We start from the raw sequence: 23,533 nt of genomic DNA, 5'->3' as shown, positions 1-23,533 counted from the left end.
TAGATGTGAGGCAGTAAGGATGCTTCTTCCTCCCTGCATTGGAGAGGTTGGAGTGCTCATAGCCCCTATTGTGTGATAGACACTGAAAAGATGAGTCACTGAGAGACCAACATGGTTACCATGGCAGCCAGAAGCCTTGAGAGCAAGCTGGGCAAATTTTTACTTTCCAAAGATAGACCGCTTCATTTAGGTTGATATTTATGTCAGTGTGGTGAATTTTTAGATCTATGACGAGCCATCCTTTTTGAAGTAACTTAAGTCTTGTTCATGTGGTGATTATTGACAGTAGCCTATACAGAGTTCCGGTTTTGGGCTAATAAGGGCGTAATAATTTGGTTTCCAGTGCTTAAATTTCCCCCTCAAAGCATACTTTGTACTGCTCTATGTTAAACAGTCCTACATGCAGAAACTATGGCTGTAGACTCAAAAGCTAATATATAGGCTTTTAGCTGGTGTCAGTCACGCTTATATTTTGTTGCTTGGCTACATGTAGCCATCAGCTGACAGCCTGCATCAGCCTCAGCTTGATCTTTTGGCCAGTGTTGTTCACAGCATCTCTAAGCCATGGCTCATCCATCTCTCTTCATTGAAAACACAGCCAGTCTCTAGAATGTCAACTACTGGCCTGTTGATTGACATGGTGTGTAACATGGCTTGTTTCCATCTTGCAGACAGGGGTGTGTGTGTGTGTGTATATATATATATATATATATATATATATATATATATATATACATATATGTGTGTGTGCGTGTGTGTGTGTGTGCGTGCGTGCGTGCGTGTGTGTGTGTGTGTGTGTGTGTGTGTATCTATAGATATAGAGAGATAGATAGATAGATAGATAGAGATAGATAGATAGAGATAGATAGATATCTATATCTATCTATCTCTATCTATCTATCTATCTATATCTATATAGATCTAGATCTAGATATATAGATATATATGGATAGATATACACAGTTGTCCCTTGCTATAACGAGGTTCACCTTTCGCGGCCTCGCAGTTTCGCGGATTTGTTTTTTTAGTGCAATTTTGCTTTTTTTTTTTTTTTCTTTTCAGCGCATTGTGTTCTGCGTCCTGATTGGCTAAGGGACTGTAGACCATTGTCAATCAATCTCCTCCGTGCCGTGTCTCCTGTACAGTACAGAATGCGTTCATTCTATAATGCTGGACTTATTTTTCTACGAAAGTTTGAACTTTGAGAGTGTTTAAACAAGAGAGAAAAGTGAGAAAATGTTAATGCCTGTCTGAGAAAAGTGTATAAACTGTGTAGTGAGGGGTTTTACAGCCTTAAAACATCTATAATAATTGTAAAAAAATAAAGCTGACTACTTCGCAGATTTCGCCTATTGCGGGTTATTTTTAGAATATAACTCCCGCGATAAACGAGGGACCACTGTATATGTATATATATACACACTACTCACAAAAAGTTAGGGATATTTGGCTTTTGGGTGAAATTTATGGAAAATGTAAAAAGTTCACGCTACAGTGATATTATATCATGAAAGTAGGGCATTTAGAGAAGTAGAAGCATACACTGGTGATTTCCTCATCTCAAACAATTTCTTGAAACAAAAGCCAACAACAGTGGTGGGTATACCACAACAAAAAATGTCAGTGTCAATAACTTGTCATGTACCTGTGAACATCAATTACAGCTTGACAACGACGTCTCATGCTGTTCACATGGCATCCCACTCTTCTTGAAGGGCGGCCCTCAGGACATTGAGGTTCTGGGGTACAGAGCTCCGAGCCTCTACACGGCGACTCAGCTGATCCCATAGGTTTTCTATGGGATGCAGGTCTGGAGAAAGTGCAGGCCACTCCATCTGAGGTACCCCAGTGTCCAGCAGCCATTCCCTAATGATACAACCTCGATGAGCTGGAGCATCAAACACCTGATGTGAATTTTGCCATTAAACTCCTTGTTAGAGAACAGCAACTTGTGCAAAATGTACTGAAACATTGAACAGTTGGACATGTGCATTCAAAAGTTTACAGAAGGTCACATTAAGTTCACCTGTAAAGGTTATAATGCATTTTAGGTTCATCCTGAAATTTCACCCAAAAGCCGAATATCCCTAACTTTTTGTGAGGGGTGTGTGTGTGTGTGTGTGTGTGTGTGTGTGTGTGTGTGTGTGTGTGTGTGTGTGTGTGTGTGTGTATACACACACACATACATATATACATATGTATATGTATATATGTATATATGTACATATGTATGTGTGTGTGTGTGTGTGTGTGTGTGTGTGTGTGTATATATATGTAGGTAGGTAGATAGATTGAGATATCTATCTATCTGTCTCTCTCTCTCTCGCACGCTCTCTCGCTGTACACACACACACACATATATCTTTGTCATTGGTTGGCTCATTAAAAAATTGTCCACATATTTTTTTCTTCCTCTGATATTTTGAAACTGTTCTGATCTTTGCATAGCACTTTGCTCTGCCTACAAAGCAGACATTTTCTAGGCACCTATAACCTTTCACCAATTCCAAAAAAGTGCTCGTGTTTTAAAAAGCAGGATAGGATGAGCGTGCCCTTATGAGACCATTGAGAGTTAAAGAGCAAATGAAGTTCAGTTGAAATCGGGTTGCCTCGGCAGAAAATAAGAATGTGTTGGGTGTCAAGTTTACTGATTTGTTTATGCCATCTTCATATATATTCCTGACCTCCCTTGGCCAGATCATTTGACATTCATCTTTCTCAGCAACAGTAACACATGCTCAAGTTTCACAGAATCCGGTAGATGTAATGTGAGTAAAATGGCTCTGTAGTTTCCTTCCGACAGGCTCAATTAACGCTCATATTATAACAGTGTAAAATCTAAAACGGGCCCAAGCCCCTGACGACTCTGATTCCATTCTGGGTATTCCTTGGCCTCATGTTGTAATCATCTTGGATGGAGTAGAGGTCTGCCTCTCTGCCTTTGTACTTGTGTGTTCTTAACACATCTCTGCATGAGCCCTACATACTGTTAATGGTGTTGTATGGGGTTTTTTGTTAGTTATGTGAAACCAGGCTGCAGAGACCCTTTAGAGTGGACTGTTTTTGTTGTTCCTGATATTTTTTTAACTGGTCTGGACTTGTGCTGATGTCAAGAAAAACAAGCCTTGCTAGTTCTTAAAACCCATATTCTTTCATGCAGATAACTGGCATCATGGCATGCATTTCTAGATCTTAGCTGTCATTTTGACCCTTTTAAAAACCAAAAGTCATTTTAGCAGTGACACACACCTCTTAATAGTGTCTGGTTACCTGTTAAAGTTGTTGGTGAAACAGACAAACCTAACAGGTACAGTTAATATTTCCTAGCATTCTGCTGGTGGCGAATTCATATCCAGTTTCCCGCCCTGATTGCCTGCCTCCCTGACATCTTGATTGATGTATTTGGTTTCACTTGAAGGTACTTTATCATATAGACAGTGTTTACCCCACAGAACTTGAATGGAGTAGAACGGTCATTGCACTGTTTGTTGTGGTTATTTGCTTGGTGCAGAAAGAAATGGCAATTGCAGGTCTTTGCTATGGTGGCAAGTCAGTAGGGTTGTAAAGTGTGTCACACTTGTTTGATAACTATGGAGACATGTTGTGCTGTGACAGAAATTAATAAAAGAATTGTGAACAAGAGTGTAATGAGTACTTACAAGGTTAGCATAACGTTAGCCAAGATTGTAGCATCTTCAGTCAACATCTGCAAACTAGCAATAACTACATTGTGATTGCTACATTAAGAATATAGTATGTGTTGTAAATATTGTAAATACTTATACAGCAGGAGCAGAGTAAATCCAATAGAATAATGCCAGAGAAACAAAGTTATTGGTGGCTAAATCGTAATATACACCTAACACATAAATCATGCAACACAGAGTTGTAAGACACAACTGCATAAGAACATGTGAGTTGTGTGTCCACTGTAATTCCTTATTGAAAGAGAAATTAGCGGCACACACACCACTGGTCCCAGGGGAGTTAATCTGTTCAGGCCTGTCTATGTGTTATGGGGACTGACACCATGGGTTTTATGATAGATCTTAATGTCATCACACTGGGAGAAAAATGTCTCTTTAAATTATCTCTCTGGACATAACGTCCATAAGATAAGCAAGACACATCATTTTCACTTCTCAGACTGTTTTTCTTCATCATGGAACAAAGGATGGAAGCACAAGAGGTATGTGCACGTGTGTTTCACAACCTCCATGCCGTCCTACATGAATTGGACTGGGCCACATTAATTTTACCAGGGCAGAGGGCTGGGAGAGGGGAAGTGGAGGGGAAGTCTCTCTTCGGAAAATGTATGGTGTTTTGTCTAAAACATTACCAACATTTTCAGCAAGAACGCAAGCAACATTATCATACACAGAATTGACATGACTGTCAATAGACATAATGGAAAGGGGTGGAAAATCGTCATGTCGTCTTGGGGGTGACTGAAACTCCCAGCCATCACCCTCCTCATCCATTTCTTGCCCCTTTTCCACCAAAAAGAACCTGGTGCTAGTTCAGTGCTGGTGCTAGAGCCAGTGCTTAACTGGTTCCAACAAAGATCTGATTTGCTTTTCCATCGGCCAAGAGCCAAGCGGACCCACGTCAGACCCACGTCATTACGTCATCGTAAAACGTGATCACGTGGGTGTGCGAGAAGCTCGCTCGGAATCACAATAACCCCAACATAGACGACAAATGGACGACCCATCGTAGTGATGCAAATACTGCTCATGTCTTGCGATCCAGAGGCGAAAAGCGCAATTATTGCTGGCTACCTGTCGTATTTGTGGTCGGGACGAACGGTGACTATGTTTAGCTATACGTTTATAGCGTTCGCTGTTCCCGTTTGGGTCTGTAACCCCTCCCACCAATGACGTGGTGGGTCGCGTCATCGGTTCTTTCTCTGGCCCCTGTTTAGCCCCTGCTCGAAGTTGGTGCTTGCCTGGAACTGATTTGGAACCAGTTTGGCCGGTGCTTGGGCGGTGGAAAAACAGAACTGGTGCTAAGTCAGGCACTGGTTCTGAACCAGCCCTGGAACCTCTTTGGTGGAAAAGCGGTATCTGTGGCACTGGCTTAGATCCCCATTTGTAGGCCAGTTGACATCAGGTTCTGCCAGTGGTAGACGCACCAGCCCTGGGAACCACCGTACTGTCTTGATCCCATGAGGGGCAGCGAGCAGTCAAATCCGCAGAGTCAGTTAGCTCCCTCTGCTGCCATGGGGAGAAACAGGCTCCCGACACAGAGGAGATGTTGTCCTCTTCCTGAAACACCAGCGGCTCCATCCGGAAATGGTCACTTCTGGGTTGGCGTTGGTAGATTCCGGCTCACTGTTGGTGCAGTGGAGGTTGAGGTCAGAGAGGTTCCTGCCATGTCATCGGGGAGGCCCACGGCTCCATTCTGTTGTAGATCTTTGAATTTCCAGTGAGCAGTTGTCTTGCTTAACACTGAAGATGGTTATGGATGTTGGCAGCTGGGTGTGCCACCTTATGTACTGTGTGAAGCACAATGCATTGCTGTAGGCTCACCCCTGATTAGAGAGCCATTAGCTCTGCAACCACAGAGCTTCATAGGTCACATAGGCTAATTATCAGTGCACTCGAAGGAAATTTGATGCATTGAATCTGCCTTAGCCCTAAAAAGATTTTTTTTTTGTCTCGTATTTCCAGTCATCTGCATCAAAATTGTTTACTTCCATTGACTCTACATACTGCTTTTTAAGTGCAGCTGTGACATAATCTGCCAGCATAATTTGTTTGTGAACCATAAACAAACGTGGAGACAGGTTTGTGAATCAAACTGTACATACCGTCTCACCCAACCAGTTGGGCAGCTGCAGTCGCAGCAAGTTGAGTATGTGGCCTACGTGGCATCGCTCCTGTCATGCATTAATGCCCACATTTAGCCTACAGCAGACTGTCACTCCCGTTCGTGCTTTTATGTGTTTGTCATGTTCTGCAAATATTGAGGCATTTCATGTTTATTTCATATGACATTACTATAAGTTGTTTTCCCCTCAGTGTTGTGATCTGACAAGAGTCCAATCTTGGATATTTGCCTTTCCAAGAGCTCCATATGTAGCACTTACACACTTTTACTGTCATCTGCTATTGTGAATTGTAAGCTGATACTGCAAAAGTTACAGCCAAAGACAGGAGCCTTTTAGCTTTCTCTTATTTTCATATATAGTAAGTGACATGGTCTTACTTCACATGTCAAAATCCACAATGCTATTTTCAAAATCTGTCATGGCAGAATAGAGATTTTTAAAGTAGTGCCAGACTGTAAGACAACAGACTAAAATTAACTAAAACATTTGAGTATAAATGGGTGTCACGTTCAGTATCCTGAAACTTTTACAATTTAATGAAACCTTGGGATTTTGAGGTATCCCTTGTAGCAAACATTTAATGTTCAGAATACTTAGTATTAAAAAAAGAGAAACTCATATATTCAGGGGTAATCAGAATAAAGGATGGCCTAGTTTTTTCTAACAATTATTTCTATTGTCCATTATGTGTAACCACGTGTAATAATGATAAGAATTTGAAAAAGTTCAGTGTCTTATTTTGGCAGAAGGCCGATTAAAACTACGCAGGTTGTGAAAAATTAGGTTAGTTAGGTCAGTCTTGTTGAATTCGGTGTTATAATGACAAAATAATTACAACAAAACTACGGTAACTGTTTTTAGTCAGAGTAAACAGTTTTTTTTAAATGTGGTAATGTTTCTGTTTTATTCTCCTTGTGTTTTGAAGATTTAAACTAGGGATGCATACAATTAATCGATTATCGATTAATTATTGGTAAGAATTTACTCGATTAAATTAAATTGATTGCAATTAATTTAATTGCGGTTTGGGCCGTGCTCTGCGCTGGGTATGGCGCAGACGGGCGCAGAGCAGCGCACACATGTGTTCAGATTAGGGCGCACGGATGCGCGGCGTGCACGTAACCATTTGAACGGGGGTAGTAGTGCCCCGCCAGTCCATGTGAGGGCGCCTTTGTACTGACTGCTGACGCCGGATGTACTGGGACGCACATGAGAACAAAACAAACATGAAGTAGTCAAAACGGAGTGTAGTGTGGGACCATTTTAAGTTGATAAATGATGACAAAGACACCAAATGCACGATATGTGGTGTATATCTATCTGTCTATCTATCTATCTATCTATATATCTATCTATATATATATCTATATATCTATATACATATCTCTATCTATATCTATCTATCTATCTATCTATCTATATATATATATGTGTGTGTGTGTGTATATATATGTGTGTGTGTGTGTGTGTGTGTGTGTGTATATATATATATGTATATAGATATATATATAGATATTTCTTATATTTCTTGCTTTATCAATGGGGTTGGGACCATCAGTTGTGTTGTGCAGAAGTCAGGTTACTACACAGCCGACAGCCCTATTGGACAACTGTTAAAATTCATATTATGGCAAGAACCAATCAGCTAACTAAAGAAAAACGAGTGGCCATCATTACTTTAAGAAATGAAGGTCAGTCAGTCTGGAAAATTGAAAAAACTTTAAATGTGTCCCCAAGTGGAGTTGCAAAAACCATCAAGCGCTACAACGAAACTGGCACACATGAGGACCGACCCTGGAAAGGAAGACCAAGAGTCACCTCTGCTTCTGAGGACAAGTTCATCCGAGTCACCAGCCTCAGAAATCGCAGGTTAACAGCAGCTCAGATCAGAGACCAGATAAATGCCACACAGAGTTCTAGCAGCAGACCCATCTCTAGAACAACTGTTAAGGAGACTGTGCGAATCAGGCCTTCATGGTCAAATAGCTGCTAGGAAACCACTGCTAAGGAGAGGCAACAAGCAGAAGAGATTTGTTTGGGCCAAGAAACACAAGGAATGGACATTAGACCAGTGGAAATCTGTGCTTTGGTCTGATGAGTCCAAATTTGAGATCTTTGGTTCCAACCGCCCTGTCTTTGTGAAACGCAGAAAAGGTGAACGGATGGATTCCACATGCCTGGTTCCCACTGCGAAGCATGGAGGATGAGGTGTGATGGTGTGGGGGTGTTTTGCTGGTGACACTGTTGGGGATTTATTCAAAATTGAAGGCACACTGGACCAGCATGGCTACCACAGCATCCTGCAGCGACATGCCATCCCATCCGGTTTGCTTTTAGTTGGACAATCATTTATTTTTCAACAGGACAATGACCCCAAACACACCTCCAGGCTGTGTAAGGGCTATTTGACCAAGAAGGAGAGTGATGGAGTGCTGCGGCAGATGACCTGGCCTCCACAGTCACCGGACCTGAACCCAATCGAGATGGTTTGGGGTGAGCTGGACCGCAGAGTGAAGGCAAAGGGGCCAACAAGTGCTAAACACCTCTGGGAACTCCTTCAAGACTGTTGGTGTGCAAAGCAGTAATCAGAGCAAAGGGTGGCTATTTTGGAGAAACTAGAATATAAAACATGTTTTCAGTTATTTCACCTTTTTTTGTTAGTATAGTATATATATATACACTATATTACCAAAAGTATTCGCTCACCTGCCTTTACTCATACTATGAACTGAAGTGCCATCCCATTCCTAACCCATAGAGTTCAATATGATGTCGGTCCACCTTTTGCAGCTATTACAGCTTCAACTCTTCTGGGAAGACTGTCCACAAGGTTGAGGAGAGTGTTTAGAGGAATTTTTGACCATTCTTCCAAAAGCGCATTGGTGAGGTCACACACTGATGTTGGTCGAGAAGGCCTGGCTCTCAGTCTCCGCTCTAATTCATCCCAAAGGTGTTCTATCGGGTTCAGGTCAGGACTCTGTGCAGGCCAGTCAAGTTCATCCACACCAGACTCTGTCATCCATGTCTTTATGGACCTTGCTTTGTGCACTGGTGCACAGTCATGTTGGAAGAGGAAGGGGCCCGCTCCAAACTGTTCCCACAAGGTTGGGAGCATGGAATTGTCCAAAATGTTTTGGTATCCTGAAGCATTCAAAGTTCCTTTCACTGGAACTAAGGGGCCAAGCCCAGCTCCTGAAAAACAACCCCACACCATAATTCCTCCTCCACCAAATTTCACAGTCGGCACAATGCAGTCTGAAATGTACCGTTCTCCTGGCAACCTCCAAACCCAGACTCGTCCATCAGATTGCCAGATGGAAAAGCGTGGTTCATCACTCCAGAGAACGCGTCTCCACTGCTCTAGAGGCCAGTGGCGGCGTGCTTTACACCATTGCATCCGACGCTTTGCATTGCACTTGGTGATGTGTGGCTTGGCTGCAGCTGCTCGGCCATGGAAACCCATTCCATGAAGCTCTCTGCGTACTGTACTTGGGCTAATCTGAAGGTCACATGAAGTTTGTAGCTCTGTAGCAATTGACTGTGCAGAAAGTCGGCGACCTCTTTGCACTATGCGCTTCAGCATCTGCTGACCCCTCTCCGTCACTTTACGTGGCCTACCACTTCGTGGCTGAGTTGCTGTTGTTCCCAAACGCTTCCATTTTGTTATAATAGAGCTGACAGTTGACTGTGGAATATTTAGGAGCGAGGAAATTTCACGACTGGATTTGTTGCACAGGTGGCATCCTATGACAGTTCCACGCTGGAATTCACTGAGCTCCTGAGAGCGGCCCATTCTTTCACAAATGTCTTGTTTCACAGTCTGCATGCCTGAGTGCTTGATTTTATACACCTGTGGCCAGGCCAAGTGATTAGGACACCTGATTCTGATCATTTGAATGGGTGAGCGAATACTTTTGGTAATATAGTGTACGTATATATATACGTATATATATATATATATACGTATATATATATACGTGTGTGTATATGTATATATATATATATATATATATATATATATATATATACGTGTGTGTATATATATATATATATATATATATGTATATATATATATATATATATGTATATATATGTATATATACGGAGGGGTATGCGACGCCAGGAAAGCGGAGGGTATTACCCAACAAATATGCAACATGGTTACAAAAGACATGCTGCCGATAAACATTGTTGACGGCGAGGGATTTCGAGAGGTGATAAACTAGCTACATCAGGGCCGGCTCTAGCCTTGTTGGTGCCCTATGCGAAATTACTCTCGGGCGCGTTCTGGCAAAATCTGCCAGATTTTTTTCAGATTCCACTATTCTCTCCAATTGGACATGCCAAGGTGTCGTCACAGGGCGCTGTGCCCAAGTTAAAAAAATTGAACTTGGGCGCAGCGTGCACAGACGCCCTGCACGGTACAATAAATCTTTGATTCAGTAATATGATATGCATTTTTTTTCTAAGGAATAGAGGCCTATCAGCCTATAAGGAAAATCACCGCTTATCAATTAATTGATAATCCATCGATAAAGTGAATCAACTATCGATTAATGAATTCATCGATAATTTGCATCACTAATTTAGACCCATTTTAGCAATAATCAGAGAGCTGGTTCAGCTTTTACAGCTAGTGGCTGATGGCATAGCTTCATCATCAGTTTTGTCTTTTTTGTCATGCTGAACAGGATGTTTAGGCCTGTGCTCAACAGAAGGAGTGTTACAACATCAAGTAACTGGCTTGTAGTTTCACAGACCATGTGGTTTTGTATCTCAAAGGAGAGGCCCATTGATAGTTTGACTGCATGTCGGATATAAGTCTACACTCGAAATGTAGAGTACCAGGTGGCAGCTGCATCATCAAGCTTTGACTGCTCCCACAGTTTACAGCAGAGGTCACCTGGCCTGCATACTTACCTTCGATTTGTTTTGGTTTCTCTCTGCTTGGCTACTGTTCTATGAAATGTTGATGGGTACCGCAAGGACAGGCTTTAGTGAAAACCACTTGGGAAAGGGTGGGCGTCTGTTTGCAGTTATAATACAAATATGTTTATTGTATATTTAACAATGACTAGGTCACAAACCCCAGTATTTATACCACTGTGGTGATTGTTTTTTCCCCATGGTGACAGTAGAGAGCTTAGTTAGCAAAATTGTCTTTTGCTATTAATCATCACATGTGAGCTGCAAATTTTCCCACAGCTCCCACAATCTTTTTCTCAATTTCAGAAAGAACTATGTCATAGCACCGTGAGAGTGCTGCATTTCTGCTGCCTGTGTTTTGCATGACTGTTGTCCTCTAGTGAAGTATAAAGCAGCCAAGAGCCACCCATCCAGTGCACAGCACATCAGAAACTGTGCAATAAGAGCATGAGTTGCTAAAATGGAAAGTGGTTGCATAATTGCAATTGTCCTCAGAGTAGACCATTTTCATAAACACCATTGTGTTCTTCATGTATCTTAGCCTGTGAACATAAAGGATGTATTCTAATCACACAAAATCCACTGCTAAAGCCTTACAAACTATAGATAGCCTAAGAGTTCTGTTTTTATTGTCTAAAAAAAATACCAGCAAGCCTAATTGGCAAAGATGTCCATTTAGAAATAAAGAGGGCCTGTGTGCTTTCAGAATAATCACAATAAATTCAATAAATGTTACAGCAATGATGGAGAAAAAGGGGATTTTATTTTTTTGTCAAGTAACATGAACTCCATTTTGAACATCTTACCAACACTGAGAAAATGTAGGGGAATTGGGTTTAATTAGTAAGTTTGTCTATCTGCTTGTTGCAGTCTGCATCCACATTTGTGTGGTGGCCATGTGTGCTATCCTAATTATAAAAAACAAAAGCAAGGCAGCTGTGCCTGTGTTCATGTTAGTGTATCAAATTAGTAGCAGCAAGGTTGTATGGCAGTGTTTATACTTGATCCCTTGTATGCTTCATATATCCTGTATGAATCTTTCTTTCTTGTGGACCTAAATTATATTGCCTGTATGTTTTTAGTAAAGTTACAGTGTTGATGGGCTACAAATCACCAACATTCATGCCAGTTTATATGTCTAAATGTCTGCACGTGCTGTATAATTGTGTGTAGGAAGGAAGTAGTTTTCCATTCTGGCACACTTTTTCTCTGGCGGACAATACAGCAGCTTCGGATGAACCATGTAAATAGGCAAATACGTTCTTTAATTTATGAATTAGCTGAACTAATGCTTCTTAATAAATTGTTACATGAATGAAGGCTGTATTTTTTTTTCCTCATTTCATCTGATTTCACCTGTTACCTGTTGTGAGTGTGACTTCACATGGAATTATAAATGTATGACTATACTGCATTGTCTTTGCAAGAGTAGTGCATATCTCATGATCTCAATCATCTAAATTTCTTAATACGTACACCTCCTGACCGTGTAGTAAATCATTTGCTGCAGTTTACAACAGTATTGGTCTTTGATTGCAGAAAAAAAAAATCTCACCTAATGTGGAAAGCAAAAACATCATATATCTCTGCCAGTTTTTAAATACCTGGTATTCCCAAATTGTTGGATATCTCTCTCCATGATTGGGTTTTTTAATGAGATCACGGTCGGACTGTAGTCTGGTGTCCCACAGCTTTGCACACAGAGAGACAGCCACAATGATGCTTTCTTCCATTGTTGTTTTGCCGTTCTGCCAAAATCCGCCACATTTTTTTCTGTATCCACTATTCTCTCCTATTGGACGCGAGGTGTCCTCACAGGGTGCTGCGCCCAAGTTAAAAATTTTCAACTGGGGCACAGCGTGCACAGGCGGCGGTGCCCTCGTGCCCTGCAATCATATACACAATGAATGGCTGTGCCGGCAGAGGTCTACACCGTGCGTGCGCTATGTGAAAGCCGCTTAATTCAGCGTGACACAGTGTACACTTGACAGTGTTTCCACTTACTTTTTTTGAAACAACTGCCAAACAGTGCTTCTGTTTTTGGTGGATGCCATCGCACTCGTGAGTGAACTTAAAGTCACGTAATGAAAAAAAAACAATGTGTGCATGGTTAATGTTTTTTTCTAAACGTTCATGATTGGCTAACCGTGCACACGTGTACCCACTCCTAATATATACACATATATACATACATACATACGCACATACATACAGACATTCATACACACACACACACACACACAAAGGAAAAATACATTGCGGTAATTATTGTTACTGTTTTATTGCCCCAGCCCTACCAGTGTGGTAATTAACCATTTCCAGCAGGCTGGTATTTTATGACAGAAACTTGTAATAGAAAGTGGCATACATGGTGGCTGCACAGCCACAGTAATGCAACATTTGGTTACTGTGTGACATTAATTTGCATCTGGAGCCCAGTGTTGCTCAATACAGAACAGGGTTGATGCTTTGTCTTTCTTTAGTTAACAGAGTTTTTCAACACATCATTGTCTCAGCTGACACTGTGGGTGTGTGTCCTTGTTTAAACAGCATAGATGACAGTTTTCAGCCATTGTTTATGTGTGTAATTATTACTTACGGAATTATCTGTATACATCCAGTTTACCTACAAGTCTTGATGAAGTCCTTATATTTTGATTGGCATAATTTTCAAAATGTTTGTGTCATTAATTAATTGCTGAAATTAATCGCATGAATTCAATGACTGAAAACTTAGACTTAGTAAACTTTAATATCCCCATGAGGGGCAATTTGTTGTACAGCCAGCAGAAAAACAACACAGGAATACAAACAGGCGGAAACAATGACATACACATTCACCACAAAAGTAATAAATATTGTACACTAATGTTTTGGGGGATTGATCATCACAACATATTAATATTATTAATGAGGCCAGTCGTTACTGGTACAGACGCGTTTTTAGGTCTGTTGGTTCTAACCTTTGGTACCATGTACCGGCGACTAGAAGGCAGTAGCCTATACTGGCAAAAAAAAAAAAAAAAGGGGGGGGTTCGCCCAGATTTATGTAACAGACATTTCTCTGGATCCAATAGAAGTGCAGCTTTCGTTCTCAACCACACTAACAATAGGCCTACTAGTCAATCAGAAGTAGGGCAGGGACGGGACTTGGGTGTTGACAATCAGGCGCTCTATGTGCCGTCAAAAGTGAGCCTTGTTAGCCTACAGTGACACGCTGCAACCCACAGGATGGACCGCAGGTTCATGAAGCCTGGGAAGACAGCAAAGTTGTCGATAAGGTCGTTAAGAGTAAATGGCGCTGGGCTTGGATAGAGAAGAATGCCAGCAATGTGGCAATAGATAGTTACAAGATAGTTAACAGGGTTATTTTCAAATAATGTATGTTATATGATGTCTTTTGCCGCATACATATCAATCAACCCCCCCAACGGAAAAAAGTTCCAGCTCAGGATTTTTTTCCACTATCAGCCGTGCAGGATGCTTTCTGCTTTCCTGGTAGCCCTGGCTCTATACAAAACAGAGAGCTCCTCAAAATTTGTCCCCGCAATTCTAACACACATTCATACGTCCATTTCAGTTCCACTGCCACAGTGATTGCCCCCCAAAGCAGGCAGTTATACTGCCGGTACCTTTATGGGTTAACTTGTACAACTATCAGCTTACTTGTTGGAACTACTTTAACAGCCCCAGGACATAATACTACAACCTGGTATATAGCTGTTTTCTCAAGTCTGTATCTCCTAAGATCTTAGTCATGTTCAGTGGTGTAGTCTACGTGATACGCAGGTATACTGCGTATACCCACTAAAAAAGTCCCGCATTTCCGTATAACCACTTAAAAATGCGCAAAGATACGTATCAGTATGTTTTTTTGACATAACGTTCACTTTCCCGTTCATAAAGTCGCCTTCTCTGTGTTACGAAGCGGCTCTTTTTGACCATTTTTCGGGGGACACTAGAGCTGGAGCTAACGTTAACGTTTCAGAAAGGGAGCCTGTGTGTGTGTGTGTGTGTGTGTGTGTGTGTGTGTGTGTGTGTGTGTGTGTGTGTGCGTGCGTGCGTGCGTGCGTGCGTGCGTGCGTGCGTGCGTGCGTGCGTGCGTGCGTGCGTGCGTGCGTGCGTGCGTGCGTGCGTGTGCGTGCGTATACCCACTAGAATAAACTAGACTACACCACTGGTCATGTTCATATATGGTTACTGAATTACATGTCAAGCTATTGCATTAAAATATGTCTGAGTGATTCCTAAAACTTAACGTAAACTACATTAGGCAGGATGTGCAATATAGAGTGATTGCATTTCTTAAAAAGTGGCACCTAGGCTTACTCAAGGAAAGATTATAGTTGTTATGCCTGGATAACACATTTCAAATGGGAGGGAAGTCTGGGTCTCCAGACTTCTAAAAGCTACAGCCACCATGCTCACAACATTGGTCAGATGGTGGCGCTGTATGAAACAGTTTCACATTCTGGCCAAAGACACTGTAACCGTGCATCGCAAATTGAAAAATCTCACATCAGCACATTTAGTGCTTTTGGGTTGGATCTCGTGGTCTAGTCCATGCCCACATAGCTCTGACAGTTTTTGCACAGTTTTGACCAATAAAGTCATTGTGCTGGAATAACATGTCCTAGGGAGTAAGACCAGGCATCGCCAGCTCTGCTGTGCATAATCTCTGGCCTCTCATAACAACTTGCACTTTTGGAATTTAATGCAAGATGCTAACTCTCATAGAAACAGCAATGATTCATCAACCATTTATCAAATCAATCTGAAACTCAAACCACGTGTTCTTGAGTGTGTCTTGAGCATATGTGCCAAAGCGCTTCATGTTTCAGCTGTAGGTGATGCTATTACACCAACTTATACCAACCATGTTTAAATCTCAGAATCAGCTACATAGATTTTCATCAAATTTTTCTCACATGTTCGCGGATCACGTCTAATTCATTGTATAAAGTTTGGTTATGTTTTGTGAAAAGGGGTTTGGTTTACTAGCAAACAGATTTTCATCAAAATTGCAGTTAGAATTCAACGAAATCATCAAAATTACACTGTAGCTTGTAGAACAGTTAACTATTTTCAGTACATCCACTGATGTGTGATAAGTTCTGCTACACTGCAGACTATGGTCAATTCAGAAGTCAGTGACTATTTTTTTGATAATATGCAAAATCAGCTAACATCTATATCTCCAAAACTGTTCTTTCAGATGCTACCAAAAATGGCACAGACATTATCTTACATGGTAGATGTGAAGTGTTTCAAATAGTGTTCAGATAGGTGAAACAGTCCAGAACATCTTGCCGTTCTTTCTTTATGCACACCATTTTCTTTTTCACTCAGTGCTGCATCAAATGTTTCCAAACTATTTGACAATATACCTGAAACCCACAGAAAAATGTGCATTTTTTATTTTTATAATTCTTCTTGTTTGTTTGTTTGTTTTTAGAATTTTATCACCATCCTTTTGACTGTTGTATATGTTTTTAGTTTAAACAGACAAAAATGTCCCAGTTTGAGAGAGGGAGTGATTTTTGGCTCTAAAACTGAGCTTGCACTTGAATTTTTCAGAATAGTTGGCATTACGTGGTTGATGGAAACCCACAGTAATTTTCATGTTCTTGTATCAAATTTTCGAAAAGCACCTAAAATATGTGAAATATTATGGATGGAAATCCAGCTTTGTGGCAATTAACATATGTGGCATTTTTTTAATGCCTCTGAAGGTCATATTGAGTTGAAGACTACCTTTTGTTGGGAATTGCTGCTTGCGGCTATATTTTTCTTTGTTCTCACACATAGCTTTGTAAGAGATAATTCTAATGGTTTTAGTAAATGTTTTGTTTCCCTTCTGAGCACCTGGGGGACTGTTTACACTAACGCATCTATTTCTCTTTTCTTTCTGAAAGCCAAAAATAGTTGTGCATCTGGAAATGTATACATGTCAGACTGTATCTAACAGCCCAACCATCTCTACTCATAAGGGGATAAAGACAATTCACTATAAATAGCTGAAATCCTATTTTCACATAAACTCTGGTTCTTCATAAAGCTGTAAGAAAACACATATTGGATATGTGAAAGGCCAAACTGAAATGTCGCTTTGTTTTGTTTACATGAATTAGGAAGACTAAGACTCTTTGATTGCATCAGGAGACTGAGGCTAAGGTTATGTCTTTTTATGTAATTTAATAACCTCTAACCATGGAAGAATTGTGCAGCATGCTTTAGAGAGGAAAATAAACCTAAGATCCGCAAATGAAAAGGAGTTTCACTCTAAGGTAAAGTGCAGGCAGAGTGCATTATTCTCTGTCCTTCTATCTCGGAGGCGCTCAGATATGTCCTTTCCATTGGCAACGATGTGCACCTACTTTGTCCATATTCAGAATCAGATTAGGCACTGTATAAAAGGCATGACTAAAGGCCAGCCATTACATTGAAGACTGTAACAACTCGATGACATAATCAATGTCACTGATTATGGAAATACGTCGATTTGCATAACATGCGTCGAAGCATCACAATAGTGGCTGCACCCAGTCAAAGCATATGTTCCCTTGGAGAATAAGCTGCAGCTAAAACACCCTGCCCGCATTCATCTAAAGTGTTGGAGTATTTTATACAGCGACCCAGCAGTATGGTGGTTAGGCTAATGCGCTTATCACAGCACTATAACTTCTATGTACGAACACTTGAAGTGGCAAAAGCATCCAGGAGAGCTTTCTCAGCAGCAAGACATCACTGTCCTGTTTATTTTTTGTGTTTCTATGAGTAGTATTCACTTAAAATTAATTTTCTAAATGTTTCTTCATCGCCCCATGTTGAAAGAAGTTTCTGTACTGCTGCTGAAACAGTAATACAGCGTTACACCATGGGTAATCTTTATATTTTCTGTTTACTGTAATGGCAATGTATGAGTGAGAAAAGGGCTTAAACTAACCTTACAGACTGTTCCTACAGTCTGTAAATCATTTAAATTATTTTCTTTGCCCCACACTGATGCAAAAATACATTTGCCAGTGATTATCTTATTTGCATATTACTCCAGTTATGACATAAATCCATGTCATAACCATTTTAATTTTTAATTCAAGTACTAAAGTACAAATGCTTATTCTGTAATGCCTCTAATGATGACACCTAGCCCATCGTCATTGCAGGCATTGAAGTTGCAAGAAGGTGTGTGGAAAACCATGTCAGGTCTTGGAAAACCAAGACAGGTTTGCAGCATGCCTGTGTGTGCAGATGCATGAAGGAATGTGAGCTATGTGTCCTGCTAACCCACCGCACTTCACATCCCAAAGCTGGGCTGTCATTAGCTGCTATGTGCCATCTTTTAAAACATGCAGTCAGCCAACAGTTAAAAAGGTTCTTGGCGGAAATTATGATGAATAAATAAATCAATAAATGGTCTGATTAAATAATATTACATGACTTGCAAAACTTGTTGCTGACACAGATGGTTACCATGGTTACTATGCCATTTTTCTTTTCACAGGCATTCTCCAGCTTTACACAGTGCAAATACTGGGTCATGTTAAGCTTTTCTCCTGCTCCTCTCTTAGGTGGTGTGGTGTGTTTCTAGATTACAAAGTAACCGTAGTGGACAGCTGAAGGAGTGTTTACGTAGCTTGTAGTGGCTACCAAAGCATTTTTTCACCCGCATTTGTGCCTGCATTTGTCTGTTCAAGAGGTGGATCATTCCAGCCTAGCCACATTTATGTTACTGGCATGGCATCATCTTCACACAGGTTATTTTTTCCTGCTTTACACCAGGAGTATGTCTGTGTTAATATGTCTAAGAGTTCAAAAATGACCAAAAAAACCATAGCCATGTAATCACAGTTTGAAATTAAGATTTTTTGTATCACCAGCCATGATGGCTACTGGGTTTAAAAGTAACCAGCCAAAATTATGTTAGATATGCCTATTGTTACACATGGGTTTGACACAGTGATTGAAATGCTGTCCCATTGCCACAGGATGATTTAAATTATTTTAAATTTATGGACAGGTGTCATCATTTATGTCTACTGGACAGCAACTTAACCTGGGTTTCAGTTTCAAAATATTTTTGTCTCAAGCCATGTGCAAAATACATAGCTACCTTCCATATCCAGGCCTTCGGCAGGTAAACATAAACAATACAAAACACAGTAGATACCATAAATCCAAAACTCAGCTCCAGCTAAGTCAAATAACCCCACCAACCCAACGCAAGGTACTCCTCCCCTTCCAGCCAGAACCCCCCTCTCCACAGCAAGTGCACAGGCATTCTATGATGGGTCCTTTATGAAGTGTAGCCCATGTAAGTATTTTTAGGCCTGCCTAAAACTTAAATGGCAAAAATACATTGACCTTTAAGTCCCGGTACATATCTAACCCGGGCAGCAGGCTGATGTGATCAATAATGACTGGTGGAGGGAGAGAGAATTTCTGAGAATGAGCAGAATGTGGTAGCTCTGCAAATCCCATATCCAGCAGGCTAATGTGCTAATATTAGACTTGATTTTCAAACGGAGTAAACAAAGCAAGTGATGTCCTAAGAGTAGCACCATGAATGGTATGCTTCGTGTGTGTGTGTGTGTGTGTGCGTGTGCGTGTCCATGTGCGTGTGCGTGTGTACACAAGTGTGTGCACAAGTGTGTTGCTGTCAGAGAGAACCATTCGTAACAATAGGAAAAGAGAGGGGTGATTCATTAAAAATTGAGTCAAATTGTTTGTGATACCGAAGATGCTGGGTTATGATACAAAAACAAAATCTGATGCAAATATTCTGTTCATGTTGTTGTTGTACAAAGTAACTGTACTACTTGGTTTCCAAAACAGAAAAGGTCTTTTTTTTTTTTTTTTTTTTTTTTTTTCAGATGAATACAAAAGGAGTTGTATTAGAAACAATCAAACTATGAAGAGGCATGATGTGACAGAGGAGGGTGTGACAGCAAAAAGACATTTGCGGTTTCTATTCATTCATTAGATCCTTTCATTTGGTTTTTATTGTTTATTGCTCTTCAAATTTATTGTAGCTGGTTTAAAATGTGTTCAGTAACCGATCTACTTGACCGGAATCCAGAAATCCCATTGGCCATGTTGGCTGGAAAAAAATGTCAAACGGAAACCCTGGGGGTTTTTCCTTCCTGTTCCAGTTTGGTGTCAGGCCATGCCCTTCAATATGGAGTCCTCTGAGGTGTGATACTTTGGGAAATTGACATTAAGGCAAACTAGTGGCTTAACAACTGGGGTAGATCTTGTTACACTCAGATATCGACCTCTCTCACAGCAGCAACCAATGATCTGACCTGTCAGGGTTCAGTTGCGTCAGTACTTCGTCAGCTTTTGACTCCACTGGAACATTTTCATTAGCTGTGAAGTTTGTTGGGAATTTGTTGGCTGTGCCTGTCTGTACATTGTCCTCATGCCACATTATTTTCTGGGGACGTATCTGTTCAGTAGAAATGTAATCCTTCTCAATAGTAAACTGAGCACTGTGACATGCCTTGCCCTGACTCCACTTTTTTGATGTTACCAGCATTCTCTATGCAGCTGGTGAGTCTGTGCAACTAAGTGTGAGTGCATGTTTAATTTGGACAGGATGCAAATAAGTACTTGATAAACTCCAATAGCCTGCCCATTAGTCATCAGTTAGTATTCATATTAGCATTTATCACATGTTGGAGTTGTTGGAGAGTATACAAAGAATTGAGAAGTATTTTAGTCACATCGTGTGCAGGTGAGTGGAGTTTAATAGAGATAGGAGATAACAATAATGATTCGCTGATGAGATGGAAATCGAATAATTTAAACAACAAATCTCACTTGCAGTGTCATTTACCCCAGTACATAAGGTAGTTGGCATGTATTTCTGTTGGCATGTACATTTGTATAACCTCCAAACCTTCGGGTGTTGAGTTCTGGAGTGGCTGTAAATCAGACTTGCAGTGTTGGTACACTTAGCTGTATCCTGACACTCTTGTTGCAAAGCGTGCGTGCTGTGTCTCCGGCTGCAGGCTGGTGCTGTGTGCTGGGACAGAGCATCACTGTACAGTGTGTCACTGCATTTGTGGACATGTGCCAAATGCTGTTTATAGCCTAGCTGGGGTCAAGTTTGACAGCTCTAATAACCCTGAATGCACTCACCGTCTAATCCATAAAAGGCTTTAGAATGAAAGCCGGGAATGACTGGGCTTCCTCTGTATCACAAAATACATCCGTCTGGTTGGCTGACTCTCTGTCTGTGTTGCTAAATAGCTAGATAGACGGAGATGTAATAGTGTGCCCTAAACCTGTGGATTGGAACAGTGAGGACCTTTTATGCTTTGTGGTGCTGTTTCAGTGTATCTTGGCTCAGTTTTCATCCAGGGTTAGTATTGACAGGACAGCTGTAAAATATATTTTGTCTGAGGTTGAAACTAACTTTAGGCCCGTATGAACCTGCAATGTTTGTGATTATTAAAGTTATTCCAACAAAAGCAAATCACACTACTTATGGGTTAAATGCATCCACTCAACTGTCTCATCTGTCATCTCCTGCAACATGGAAGCATAAGATGATGTTAGCTGTTATATGTGCACACTGACCCAATCTGTTTCCCTTCCTGTGTGCCTCCAGATGCCCCCTCCACAGAGCAGCAGGATCTGTTCACACAGAAGCTCCAGCAGTGCTGCATGCTCTTCGACTTCATGGACTCAGTCACAGACCTGAAGAGCAAGGAGATCAAGAGGGCCACACTCAATGAGCTAGTGGACTACGTCTCCACCAACAGGGGGGTGCTGGTGGAGTCTGCATACCCAGAGATCACCAATATGGTGAGGACACACATCTAGTCTACTGTATGCAAAGACCAAGACCTGAAAGTGCAAATGAATTTGCAGTTGTGGATTTGAATGATTCCAAAGCCACAGAGAGATTTCATCAGGATTCTGAATGCTAAAATAATCCTGAACTAGCATTAATTGTTATAGTAATGTTGAGGGTTGTTTGATATTGCCAACAGGCCAAACTGCATTCAGCCAAAAAGATTTGGTCATCTACTCATCCTTACATCAGTTAAAATCCACTGAAGTTTGTGTCCACATAACATGAGGGATTAGATAACGTTGCTCCACAGTTTGGAACAAATATGACTATTTGTTCCAAACTGTTCATGCAGCATAATCCAGTTGTTCTGCAGTCAAGTGATTGCACTGCAGGTAGTTAATTAAGTAATTACTTCATCATCTCCTATCTTAATTTTGTCACGCTTTTTTGAAATTTTAATTATCAAGCATTTACATCAACATTTGTCTGATAACTTAAGTAAATATGAAAGTAAGTCATTATTATCCCCTTGTTTATGCCAGTGCAGCACAAAATAGTTATCAAATACTTGGGATGAGGAAAGCATGAAGACAGCATGACAGGTTTCCTTTCTGTTGACGCCAATATACTAAACTACATTTTTTGGATTGCTGCCTTGGGTTTTTATTGTTAATTACCTTATAAATTTATTCCTCCCAATTCAAAATGCATCCAGCTCTTGTGTCACTCAGAATCTTGAAATTCAACTTACCATTTTACATCTGTTTAATGAAAATACTAGCCATGACTGATAGGCCAGTTAGCTTACTGTAGTTTGTGTCCTTTGCATTGTCAGCAATTCAGATTTCCATGTAATAGTGATGATGTTGAAGCAATTTATCATTTCAGCAATGAAAAATTACATGAATTCAGTGTGATTCAAAAGAGGACCTTCAGTCTCTTAGGTTTCAACAACAAAACCTTTGGAGAGGTTTATGCCATAAAAGGAAAGCAAAAAGAGTTGAGATTGTGCTCTTTAAAGGGGCAGGGTGAAAGAAACATTTAACAACCAACTGGCAGCTCTGAATGTGCATCCCTTCCTACATGCTTATAAATCATTTGATTTCTTAGAGAATGCTTAAGATTATGTTTGTTCCAATGATTGCCTACACACTCGGTATATTCTCATTCAAAGGAAGGGGTTGACATAGGGCTCGATAAATCTTCCTCACCCACTCCCTTTAATCACATTTGTTGCTTTGCCCTTGTCTTAACCTACACTGTTGGAGCGGATGTCAAACTAGGGCAATCCAGTTAGCCCCCTTCACTAGCCCACTAGCAAAGCCTAAAGCTTGTTTATACAGAACACATTTGCAGAAAGTTATAAGCCATCTTAAACAATGCTTTACCGGCATGACAAGTTGCTGTAAACTTTCAGGCGATGCATGTCTGTGCTATGTGATATTTCAGGGACCAGTAGGTGTGGTGTCATTGATTGACATCTCTGTCTGGTATGATCACTTCTGCGTTATGCACCTCAGTGTGCTGCGAGCTTCAGGGTTCTTTCCTCATGAATCAAATTCATTATTGGGATACTGGAAACACATTTTATGCTCATCATGCATGGGAATCTATCAGAACTGTAACCCATCAGAAAGTCACTCAGTGAAGAGGTGTGTTTGAGATGAGACTTTTACTAGACACTAGAACTTGTGAACTATGTGGCATACCACATAGGGATCGTCAGCCCTCTAGAGGTAGATTTTTTTTTTCTATAATATGCTATTGTTTTCTTTACTACAGCCTTGTTCACCACACTTTTAAAATGGTCTCTCGCTGAAAGGAAACACAAGCTGTCGTGTCATTTAGGTTTAACCTACTTGGCAGGGCAAGCTCATTGTTCCACATGACACCCATGTCCTTGCATGTCAGCCAAGGTATAATGCTCATTTAGGCTGGCCTCACCATGAATGTACTAAGTAAATTGATTG

The 23,533-nt window shown here is 40.8% G+C and overlaps 1 protein-coding gene across 1 annotated transcript in view; it reads left to right on the top strand.

Moving 5' to 3' along the window:
* Nucleotides 1–23,533, top strand: part of ppp2r5a (protein phosphatase 2, regulatory subunit B', alpha isoform) — a 57,343-nt gene that overhangs the window by 8,120 nt on the left and 25,690 nt on the right. Inside the window, exon 2 of the mRNA XM_030046741.1 lies at nucleotides 21,375–21,571. Within this exon, the coding sequence (XP_029902601.1) occupies nucleotides 21,375–21,571 (197 nt within the window). The remainder of the gene's footprint in view (nucleotides 1–21,374; nucleotides 21,572–23,533) is intronic.

This window comes from Myripristis murdjan, chromosome 24 (genome assembly GCF_902150065.1).
Source record: "Myripristis murdjan chromosome 24, fMyrMur1.1, whole genome shotgun sequence".
In the NCBI taxonomy this organism is placed as follows: Eukaryota; Metazoa; Chordata; class Actinopteri; order Holocentriformes; family Holocentridae; genus Myripristis; species Myripristis murdjan.
The sequence above is the reverse complement of the archived record's forward strand: the minus strand, read 5'-3'. Positions and strand labels throughout refer to the sequence as shown.